Source organism: Canis lupus, chromosome 3, assembly GCF_048164855.1.
Source record: "Canis lupus baileyi chromosome 3, mCanLup2.hap1, whole genome shotgun sequence".
Lineage (NCBI taxonomy): Eukaryota > Metazoa > Chordata > Mammalia > Carnivora > Canidae > Canis > Canis lupus.
Genome location: NC_132840.1, coordinates 62,900,785 through 62,913,088, shown reverse-complemented (window position 1 = coordinate 62,913,088; position 12,304 = coordinate 62,900,785). Strand labels below are relative to the sequence as shown.

General features: G+C 42.7%; 1 protein-coding gene across 4 annotated transcripts in view; it reads left to right on the top strand.

Moving 5' to 3' along the window:
* The window catches only part of KBTBD3 (kelch repeat and BTB domain containing 3), a 32,236-nt gene extending 30,992 nt beyond the window's left edge, over positions 1-1,244 (top strand). For 3 of the 4 annotated variants that reach the window (XM_072821799.1, XM_072821804.1, XM_072821800.1), the window contains one exon: positions 940-1,244. In XM_072821799.1, the coding sequence (XP_072677900.1) occupies positions 940-1,014 (75 nt within the window). In that variant the 3' untranslated portion in view covers positions 1,015-1,244. The remainder of the gene's footprint in view (positions 1-939) is intronic. The other variant, XM_072821802.1, reaches the window with a different exon arrangement.
* Positions 1,245-12,304: the final 11,060 nt, after the last annotated feature.

Here is a 12,304-nt window from a genome sequence, read left to right as displayed (position 1 = left end):
GAGCAGTCACATCCTTGGTGGTTAATGGGAGGACAATTTGCTCCCAAATCAATAAAAACTAGCTATTGTAAGTGGTAGTAACATCTAAGTTTGGAGCTTCACCTATGCTGTTAGTCTGATGGGATAGAGCATGCTATTTCCACGAAATAATGCCATTGTTAAATAATGCTGTGAGCCAGGAAGCTTTATTCATCCCATTAACTTTGACAACATTCCCTACACATAGCTAACTATCTCAACAAATTATGCTATTGGTTCCAAGGGTAACAAGCTTGCTGAAATAACTCCTAGTTCTCTGAGTATCACATGTAGTGTAAATATTTCTTTACATGTCTGTCTTCCTCATTAAATTGGAAGCTCTTAGGAATAAGGACAATATATTCATCATTTCTGGACCTAGCAATTAGCATAGTGCCTGCACACAGTAAGACATCCAGTAAACTGATATTCTGTTGAGCCACTATGTGAAACAAAATAGGTTGGTTACAATTATGTTGTTACTGAATAGATCCATTATAACTGTACATTTTGCAACCTATGTTCATGTACAAAGGAAATTGTTTTGATCTAATTCAGGATTTTACATTTTAGAATGTTATCACATTGTACTTAGTTATTTATTAATGTATGGTTTTTTGGTAATTGATATTTTTGTCATGTTCAGAGTCTGAAGAAATTTACATAATTTACACAACTGCAGTTTTTATTAATATATGGGAAAGTTAATAATGAAGCAATTGTTGAGACTGAGATTGCATTACACAGTGTACTGCCCATCTCTGGAAAACATGAATAGTTGCATAAGGTATGTACAATTGGTTCTTGAAAGTAAAATTATAGATTGAAAGTCATTTATACACCTAATTTTTTAGTGCTTAGGGAGTATTTGTTCTCAATTAATTTTAATTATAATATCTAACTCTATGTTTCCTTTCAAAGGTAATCATATATGACTCTGACTGCAAATTTCCTTGTTGGGCATGCGACCCACTTTCATTCTCCATTAAAGCATAATAGTCTCAGCAATATTTTCCACACTTGGGGAGATAATGCCCCCAAGCTACTGGACTATGCATACACAAATAATTTTCTTCATTTCCCTGCTAATGGAATGTGGGCTTTTGCCAAATGCTGTAAGAAATAAAATCAGAATTTTTGCAGGTCCATGTGAACCATATTAACATGTAGTGAAACATTTCAATCCTATAAAATGATAATTTATTAAAATGTATCTCAGAAAAGAACACATTCTGTGTGTATTTATTCTTACTGGAAATAAACGTGGTAGATATGAGTGGATGCCAAGGTTCTCATTTTCTTGCTGCCCCCCTTCCCCAAAGGCCCTGAGTGCTCTAACAAGTCTCGGGTTTACAGAGGTGGTGGTAGAAACGTGCGAGGTGGGTGTCCCAGGGGCCTCTGTAGTTGTGAGAATGGGTCCTGCATGTGATGTGCTTCAAGGTGGACATCCCCTTCTGAGAGAACAGAATGCCAGCTAGACTTTAGAAAGCAGACTAGAAGTCTGTGAGTCACAGAGGACAGCAGCAGAAGCCAGCTAGATGGACAGGGCTGAGCACATGGCCACTCCTGCCGCCCTGGGCACAAGGCACACGAGCACCAGCCACCTTCTGGGGAGCAAGTCTCCCACCCACCCTCAGCTCATGAGCCCAGATGCCTGGGGAAGCTAGTGAAGGGCTCCAAAGCCCAAGAGACTAAATGGTGCTGTGGAAAGATTGTTTATGCACAGATCTCTCAGTCCCAATTCCTGTATTTTTCCTCTTTGTGCACAGGCCCATTTTCCATCATGTCTCTGGCTTTCCTGTGTGCTGAGCTGTGGCTTACTAATGACCTTGACCTTGTGGCTCCCAGGTCTGGGTGGAAACAGTTCCTCCTCAGAAACCCAACCCTTGAAAACCCAACTCTGTCCCTATCCCACAGGACTGTGTAAGGCCAGCTGCCTTCTCTGAATTTCCAAGGCTCTCTGCACTTTCTTGTTAATCATTGGTTCAGACACTGTCTTATTGCCAATTCTCCATTTGCCTCCAGCTTCTGCAGTTTGCTTTGCCCTCAAACCTGGATTCATTCCCTTCTTCTCTTTAACCCCTAGACAGGAGATTTAACAAAGCTGATTAGAAACATAAAGGTACGGGATCCCTGGGTGGCGCAGCGGTTTAGCGCCTGCCTTTGGCCCAGGGCGCGATCCTGGAGACCCAGGATCGAATCCCACGTTGGGCTCCTGGTGCATGGAGCCTGCTTCTCCCTCTGCCTATGTCTCTGCCTCTCTCTCTCACTGTGTGCCTATCATAAATAAATAAAATTAAAAAAAAAAAAAGAAACATAAAGGTAGGAGCGCCTGGGTGGCTCAGTCAGTTAAACATCTGACTCTTGATCTTAGCTCAGGTCATGATCTCAGGGTCCTAGGATAGAGACTCACCTTGGGGCAGGCTCAGAGCAGGCATTGAGTGCTTAAGATGCTGTCTCTCCTCCCTCTGCCTCTGCCCCTCCACCACACTGCACCCCAACTCGCTTGCTTGCTCTCTCAAAAAGAAAAGAAGGGAGGGAGGGAGGGAGGGAGGGAGGGAAGGAGAAAGAAAGGAAGGAAGGAAGGAAGGAAGGAAGGAAGGAAGGAAGGAAGGAAGGAAGGAAGGAAGGAAGGAAGGAGGAAACAAGCAAACACATAAAGGTATCACTAGGGAATTAGCCTGCTACCAGGTATTGGGTTTGCTGCCCTCAAATAGGAGGTCTCCTCTCTTGGTAACACGTTAATACTCAAAGGGCCCCCTTGAGGGAAGCTTTGCCCTTTCATCAAGAAACAGAATGGTTAACAACCCCAGTCTGATGCCCTCCTGCCATTTGCAGTTCTTTCCTCAAATTCTAAACCTGTCAGAATCTGCCCTCCCCACCCCCCTATAAGAGAAAAAAAAAGAGAAAGTCCCCTTAGTGACAAAATTAAATTTCCATACTTAGAGAAAATAAATTGCAGAGAACATTTAAACTAGCAGTTCTTCCCCTTTCCAATCACCGGGAATTACTGCTCTGCTACAGGCTCACATGCACGTACAACATGAAATACACTACATACTCTGTCAAAAACTACTTGTAGTAGTTTAGCCAATACACAGATTTTTATTGACTTATATGTATATTTTATAGAAAAAGTAATAATCCTAAAAAGTAATACTACTTCCACTACGACTGTAGTCAAAATAATGTTTATAAAGTGTTTTGAAGTTTTTGAAACTACAAAATAACTGGATTTTTAGGCAATGTGGCACCAAGCTAATCTGCTTAATGAGGCTCAGTTAATTAAAACTGCAGGCCGTGTTTTTACATACTTGTATAAAACCCATGTTTCCAGGAAGAAATTTGTTTGCACTTGTTAAATTTTGCAATTTTAAAGACTTCCATAAAGCTTAAAAACACTAGACCCAAGAAAGCGAACTCAATAATATTCATGAAAAAACTTAAGATATCTGTGGGGCCCATCTTTTTTTTTTAAGATTTTATTTATTTATTCATGAGAGACACACACTGAGAGAGAGAGAGAGAGGCAGAGACACAGGCAGAGGGAGAAGCAGGCTCCGTGTCAGGAGCCTGACGTGGGACTCGATCCCAGGTCTCCAGGATCAGGCACTGGGCTGAAGGTGGCGCTAAACCACTGAGCCACCCGGGCTATGTGGGGCCCATCTTAAAATAGGATGTAGGTATTAATATGAAACAGATCATTCTAGTATTTATAGTGTCAGATTCCACAGCACTGCACCTAATAAATATTTTTGCATTTCCTCCAAGTCCAAGGCTTCTGTAGCCTGATTTTGCTCTCATGTTAGTGAATCTTCCAGGCTAAGTTAATTACCCTTCCCTAACCCTGACCAAAATGAATGCTGTAAAATGAGCTAAAATTTTTAATCAAGAAAAGGCTTCCCCTATGGGCTTTTCAGATTTAAAAATCCAATTAGCCTTAATGTTTTCCTTTTAGAGATTAACCACCGTTTTATGTTATGAAACGTTAATTGGAATTCAAACTATTTATAGCTCTTTTTAAAAGAACCTTTTTAACAAATCAGTAAATGTTTTTGTTTCTTTTACAAATAGTATTCACCTTGTATCTACTCCTGAAGGAATAAAATGTTACCATAGTACTCTTCCATTTATTCTATTTAAATGCAGTTCCTGTTTCTCTTACAATCACAAACTAATAGGAACTCTTGTTTCTAGGAATTTTTATGAAGAAAATTATTCAGTACTTTAAGGCATCTAAATCTCTTCCATGGATAAGTGACATATTGACGCTCTAACCGATCATTTTAATAATGAGAGACCTACCAGGAACATATAGTGCCGGTAGTGTCCTTCAAACTTACTTCAAAACACCAATCATCCAGGGTGTCTCTGTAAAGATACAGGATCCAAGACCTCCCTTGTGGATATAATGATTTAGTAAGTTCTAGATTCGGGTCTTGGGAACTTATATTTTCAATAAGCACTGTAAATATTTCTTATCAGTAAGCAAGTCAGGAAACCTACCGGGGTCGATGTGGAGAGGTCGGCTCTAGATTGGACCATGGACAGTGCTTTAAAAGTTGCATGAGCTAGAGAGGAGACAAACCAGGAGAGACTCCTAACTCTGGGAAACAAACAAAGGATTGCGGAAGGGGAGGTGGGCAGAGGGATGGGGTAACTGGGTGACGGGCAGTAAGGAGGGTGCTTGATGGGATCAGCACTGGGTGTTATACTGTATGTTAGCATATTGTATTTTCTTTAAAATTGGTTTGTTTTGTTTTGTTTTGTTTTTGGCAAATTGAACTTAAATAAAAAATGAACAAAAAACAAAACAAGACAAAACAAAACAAAAAAGCTTGACGATGTTACTTAAACATCCTGTGCCTCTGCTTTTTCTTCAGCAAGGCCAGGAACTAGTTGCACCTCCTACACAATGTTGTTGTGAGAATCACACCAAACAATGCGAGTGACACTTGTTGCCACAGGGAAATGTTCCATAAATGTCAGCATCGCCTCCTGCCCTATTCTCTTGCTTGATTTCAGCAAGACCATCTTCCCCTAACTCTTCAACATGCCACAGTCTTCAATTCTACAATTAGAGATAAAATTTTAAATCTTAGAAGTACCACTCGGACCTCAGTAGAGGAAATGGATGGGACAAAGCGAGACACTGCCAACACTCAGGGTAGCTTTGACGTGGCCCTAAACAGTAGCTTTTAGATTCAACCACAAGGTTCTCATTTATTAGTGTATTCATTCCACACACTTCTTGTCATTTGCAGTCCACAAGGAAGCTGAGATCTATTGAATATTTTATTCACACAAAATGCAATGCAGAAAAAACGTGTACATCTTTGGACAAAACTCAAAATTTTCCCAGTCATCTCCTACCCTGGGCTATGTAATCAGCCATGTGTGTGTCCCAGATCATCTGAGTCCACATCTAGTGTTTATTTACCTGGTCAGGTGAGAGACATTATCATCTCCCATCTGTCCCCCAGCTACACATCTTTACCAAAACAGCACAGACTTACAAAGTGATGCAGAGGTCATCTGAAGGACATTTGGAAATATAGCATGAGGATGGTCAGGAAAAATCCTGCCCAGGTATAATGATCCCTTTCATTAATAATTCACAGGCCCACTTTGATCCAGCAGAGTAATTAATGCAGTGTCGGGGCCTTGAAGCCAGGCAGGGGCAAGGAGTGTCAATCCCGCATCACCAAGGACCTCAGAGAAATGTCCAGGACATGGAGTCGGCACCTCAGGGCAAAGGGGAGTGGAGGCAGAGAAGCCAGTGCTTCCAGAGAGGAGTAGGGCCAACAGCTATGGCCCAGCCTTCCCAGTCCCCCTCTGCGCAGCCAGAGCCTCCGGGGAGTGGGCCACATGAAATTCGGGCCAGGACCTATGACAGCCTGTGTCTTTGAGGGTAAAGAAAACAGAAAGGAGCACCTGGGTGGCTCAGTGGTTGAGTGTCTGCCTTTGGCTCAGGTCATGATCCCGGGGTCCTGGGATCAAGTCTTGCATCGGGCTCCCCACAGGGAGCCTGCTTCTCCCTCTGCCTGTGTCTGCCTCTCTCTGTGTGTCTCTTGTGAATAAATAAATAAAATCTTAATAAAACTGCTACAAATGTGAGATTCTGTGCCTCAGTTACACACCCATGACAAGTCCTCCAGAGTCATGGTGGCCAGTAGCTACCAGCCAGACGGCGCCCCCCAGCAGGACGGCTGGCTTCCTCCCAAGCCGCCGGGCTCCCCTCTGACACGCAGCGCGGCCTAGGGACCTCCAGACCAAGCCTCCGACGTCCCAGACACCACTTCTGCATCTACTGCCAATGCAGGGCACAGAACAACAGATATTCCGGGGGAGAAACAGACTGAAGCGAACTGCAGAGAAACACTAAGAGAGGGGACAGACACAGAGATGTGATCTGAGTTGCCTTTTTAAACAATCCACCACCACATCCAATCCAACTGTGCCTTTTCTTTAGGAAGTAAGTCCTCCCCCATCAGTAAGTGGCCTCCTTCCAGCCTCATCTCCGCACCTGCTGGCTGCCGTCTGTGTGCTGTGTTTGGCAGCCACTTCCCTCATCTCTGTATTCTCTTCCCTCATGACTGTGGGGTAAAATTACATTGTGAGGTAAAGATTGCTTATATCCCACTGTCAGACTTTAGGACGGCTCCCCTGCTGCCGCGCCCCAACCCTTGGCCCCTCTCTTGCTTTGTCATGTTTTGAAAAATAAAACCTGATCAAAAGTGGTCTCATGAGAACATCCATAAATCCCACCAGCCACCACATCTGCCCATCTTCCAGCATCTTCACGTAGATAATCCATCTTCTCCCTTTGTCCACCAGAGACATGTTTCCAGACCCCAGAGGAGACCTGAGACAAGAGATCGTACCCAACTCTATGTATACTGTGCTATTTCCTATGCTTTCACAACTGGGATGAAGCTTGATTTATAAACTAGGCACAGTAAGACATTAACAAAAACAACTAATGATAAAATAGAAGAATTATAACAATATACTGTGATGAAAATTATGGCAATGTGGTCTCTCTCTCAAAATATCTCATCATACCGGACTTACCGTTCTTCTTGTGATCACATGAGATGATGAAATGTATGCCCGGTGAGGGGAGTGAGGCAGACACTGAGGCAGCATCAGGCTACTGCAGGACCATCTTCTGACAGTTTGTCCGGAGGAGAGTCATCTGCTTCTGGACCATAGGCAACCACGGTCTCTATGGAAAGCAAACCACTGATGAGGGGGCCTACTGTAGCTGCCGTGTTCTTGGTTCTCTCTCTTCTTCTGAGATCATACTCCCTCTCACCTCAGCAATCCCTCCTCCCATCTACCCAGTCCTATGGATCATTTCTACCAGCACACAAATGTGTGGACACCATATGCCTTCCAGCAACTGCCCCATTTCTCTGCATGCATCCATTTCTTATCTTTCTTCTCTCATGCTTTTCCAATTACTTCATCAAAACTGCTTCTGTCAAGACCACCCGTGGCCTCCGGATACTTCTCTTACCTGACCTACCTGACCTCTATTTTCTTGGTGAGGCCCTCCAGAAGCTTTTCTTCTTCTGGCTTTCCTCCAGCCTCACTTCAGCTCAGTCTGCTATGCTTACTTCCTCTCTTCTCTGATCTTCTGATGTGAGAGGGCTCCGGGGACCAGCTCTCATGACTTCTTCTCTACTCCCTCCACACAAACTCCCTGGCTGAGCGCATCCAATGTCAATGCCATCCATTTGCTGATGGCTTCCAAATATATACTTCTAATCCACACCTCTTTTGAATTTCCTATATCAAAATTCCCGCATATACTCTCCTGTTTGATGTCTAATAGACATAAAAAAACTTGAGGTTTCCAAAGCTAAACTCCTACTCTACTTTCTTACAACCCAGACACTTAGTCATAGCATCTCTGCCCTCCCATTTCCTCAGGCCAAAGGCTTTGCAGACATCTTCAACTTTCCTTGCTCACACCTTATGTCACATCCATCAGGAATTTCTATAAGCTCTTCCTTCAGAAAATGACCAGAATCACCATCCCTTCTTCCTCCACCTGGGCCACCATCATCTCTTATGTGGATTATTCTAATAGCCTCCTGACTAGTCTCTCTGCTTCCTCTCTTATAGCCCTACAGTCTGTTCTCAATGCAACAGCCAGAGTGATACTATTTAGATCTATGTGGATCATATCATTTCACATTTCTGCCTAACACCTTCCAATGGCTCCAAATTTCTCTAAGAAAACCAAAATACATGCAGTGGATCCATTGCCTCTTACCTCTCTAACTCCTCTCTTACTATATTCTCCCTCCACTCACTCAGCACTGGAGGCTCCTCCTCAGGGCTTATATTCAGGCAGTTTCTTTTGCTGGAAGGCTCTTCCCCCAGATTCCCCCCCCCCCCACCTTCAAAGCTCAATGCAATTGTCACCTTCTGAATGATGCTTACCTTACCCGAGAACTCTAAACCTGCAACCACCCCCTTTCCCCTAGAGCCTCCAACAACCTCTTCCATTGTCCCATGGCACTGCTCACCTTGTAATACACTGTATACTTTTATGTTCTGTCTTCTTCTGCTTAGGTTACATTAAGGCATGGTCTTATCTCAAGATCTTAGCTCAAGTACCTACTACTGGGTACATGACAGGTGCCTAAAAATATTTGTCAAGGGATGCCTGGCTGGCTCAGTCTGTGGAGCATGCAACTCTTGATCTCAGGATTCTGAGTTCAATCCCCAAGTTGGATGTAGAGCTTACTTAAATTGTCAAGGGGCACCTGGGTGGTTCAGGTCCATTAAGTGTCTGCCTTTGGCTCAGGTCATGGTCCCAGTGTCCTGGGATCTAGTCCTGCATCAGGCTCCCTGCTGGATGGGTAGCCTGCTCCTTCCTCTCCACCACTTGTGCTCTCGCCCTCTCTTTCAAATAAATAAAATATTTTTAAAAATTGTCAAATAACTAAATGAGGTATTTGAACCTTGCATATTTTATCTGTATCAGTACAAGAACAAATGCCAAAACAAATGTAAATACATTATAGGGCAGTCTGATAACCAACATTAACTACTCCAGATGATGAAATCATAAATGACAACAATGAAGTTAAATCATATCTTTTCTACAACCAGTTCAGGTCAAATTGTCACGACAGGTTAATTATCTCTTTCTCCTCTGCTAGCCTTCCCTCTGTAGTTTTCTTACTTAATATCCCATTTCCAAAGAAAACTGCTACATAGATGCCTGTTAATGCATGAGTCCATAAGGGGTTAGAGTCGGTACTTCATCACAAAAATGCCTTTAACAAAAATATATTTTTCAAAACTCATATTTTTTAAACCAGTGTTTAGCTTATTCTCCTCATTGTCTTGCATTTGTGAATATATGAGAGGTTTAAAAATCAGTTTTACAAGGTGAAATTATTTTTATTTGAACAAGTCATAATTGTTAATTCCTTTCATTGGGAATTTGGTTATGGAGTGAGACTCTGTCACAAAGCTATTTAGCATCTTAGTGACTGTCTTTCTATCTCTTAAAAAAAATGGGAATAATATTTGTGTCTTCACTATAGGATCACTGTGAGGATTAAGTATGTTAATATAGTGCCAGGCCCATCACAGTACCGTGGAGCATTAGTTTTTATTATTGAAACTATAATTTTGACATTTTTTTTAAGTTTCATTTCTTTATTTGAGAGTGAGTTGGGGGAGGGCCAGGAGGAGAGGGAGAGAGAGACTTCCAAGCAGACTCACACTGAGGGCAGAGCCTAATGCAGGGCTCCATCTCATGACCTTGCGATCATGACCTGAGCCAAAAGCAAGAGTCAGACAATCAATTGAACCGTTCAGGTCCCTTAGCTTTGAAATCTCAGTTGTATATTTATTTTCAAATTAATTCTATGGGATTTTAAACCAAGGGTGCAGATTTAAAGATAAGAAGAAGAGTATGAAGTCACAGAATTTTTAAATAGCTTTGCTCAATGATCTAATAAATTATGTACTTAATATTAAATAAATCACTGTATTTGTATTACACCTAATGTTTATTTCATTCTAAAGTTTCTGAGAGCAAGAATTGCTGTAATTAAAATTATAGTGGTTCCTAATTACCAACTAGAGCACAGCCTGTCTTGTGGATGTTCACATTAGTGATCACATTTCAGCATTCTCAAAAAGGGTATTCAGTGTTTTGTTCTGATATCTTGTGGCAAAGTGAACTGCACTCCTGACCATCATGTTTTTTTAGCAGTAGAGGCTGTATATATAAATGGCATTTGCAAGGGTAAATCTATTTAAAGCCAAGGACTCATTTAGCCTTTCCTCTGAACATTTTATCCCTTGACTAAATGCATTCATCAAAAACAGCATAGATTTGTAGCTCTGCTACTTCATAGCCTAATGGAATTTTGTTTGATTACTGTATTGATTTAGTTTTTTAAAGATGCAAATATGTGTGGCCTACTTGCTGAAATGTTTTTTCTTAAAGGGAATAAAATCCAAGGCACTGTTTTCTTTCTTCCCTTTTTTGTCCTCATTCCCTTTTCACCATGTTAGGAAGATACATCAAAGAGCCACCTTGAGCTAGGGCTGGGTCCGCATAGCCGTGTGCTTCCATTGAGGCAAGCTTGGTCCCAGATGTGACCTGTGACCCAACACAGGAGGTGACTTCACAGTTACGGATTAGTGGGTGCTGAGGGAGGAAGCCATCTACAACCACTTGGAATCTTTAGCTGTAGGGTCACTGGGCTTGGGAGAGAAGTTGTACCCACTGGGAAGTCACGAGGGGGTCCTATTGATGAGCAGCTACACTGCCTGGGGACCATCAAATAAGAGATGGGAGGACCAACGGTCTGCAGGAAGTGTGGTGTGTGCTGGCTGGGTGGTGTGGGAGGCGGAGGGAAGCAGCAATAGCTGTCCTGGCCTCTTCTAGCCCCTGGCCTACTGGGGGCAGGTGTGCAATAACAGGCAGCGCTGCCAAGTCAAACGGGCAACAGTGCTCACTGAAGAGACAAGGAGGGTATTAATGACAAAAGCAGCAATGTGGCCAGCCTGGCTTCTGAGACAATGCAGTGAGAAATGTTGGTAAAAGCCGTGAAACAGCACGATGGCAAGTGTCTAGGCGCACTTCCCATGAACCCCCTCCACCCCCACCACCCCCCATCAGAAGGGAGGATGTGTGCCAGCTGGGGCCAAGATGTTTGCACACCTCCCTTTCACCTCCCACCCTGCCCCCCATCAGGAGGGAGGAGGTGTGCGAGCTGCAGCCGAGATGCTTGCACCCCCTGCCCAAAGACATAAGGCTGGTAAGAAGGTTAGCTCATGATGGAACCTACAACTCTTTCCTTGAAACCACACTGCTCTCTCAGAAAAGTTATTAACCAGATTATTAAACTGACTGGAACACTCAATGCCGGGAAACCATAGTTGGAAGTAAGGAGCAGAGTCCTGAAATTTTATTTGGTCAGTGTTTTCTATCTTATTGGTGGAACAAATTTAGCCGTGGTTCAACATTATAAGGTTATCGCCCGTGAGAACTATTATGGAAAAGCAAGCCCTTCCTTCATTAACTAGAATGCCTCGAAGCTTGAGAATGATTGAACTACATTATTGATCAATTCTGCAGATTAAGAGCCTCCCAGCTGACCATAAATTAAAAATATGCTTGCTATTTTAGAGATAGAAACAAACAGCCAATACAAGTTTGCTGCTTTTTAAAAAATTTCTCCTTTGCTTTTCTATTATTTAGAGAAGCACAATTGATTTTTATTTCCTCTTTCAAATTACCTTAGTCAAGAAACAATGAGCCATAGGATCCCTTTAAGGGTTTTTTATTTGTTCACATGATTGGAAAATCATTTTGCTGATTTTAAAAAATATGTAGGGATGCTTTCCAATCACATGGGGCTGAAGTATGAAATATATTTGGAAGGGGAAAATGCTAGTAATTGCTTAAGAGATTGTTATTAAAGTAACAGATAGGGTGATTTCTGTGTTTCATAAAAGATATCCCACCTAGATTGAAAGCTACCACAAAGGCTGCAGAGGACACCTCAAAGATCTCTGCTGACAATTGGAAAGACCGCCTTGAGGTGATGGAAGCAGACAGGCTGGGCACACTCAAATGGGCATTACAGCCACAAAAGCATTCTCCAGGGAGTGGGAGCATCGCGTGTCCACCAAGAGCCCAGGTTCGGTTCCCTGGGCCGTGGAACACTACACCCCAAATTGAATGGGTGACAACCACCACTGTATATGCCCCCCACTATTTTGTGGATGAGGAATTCCAGGA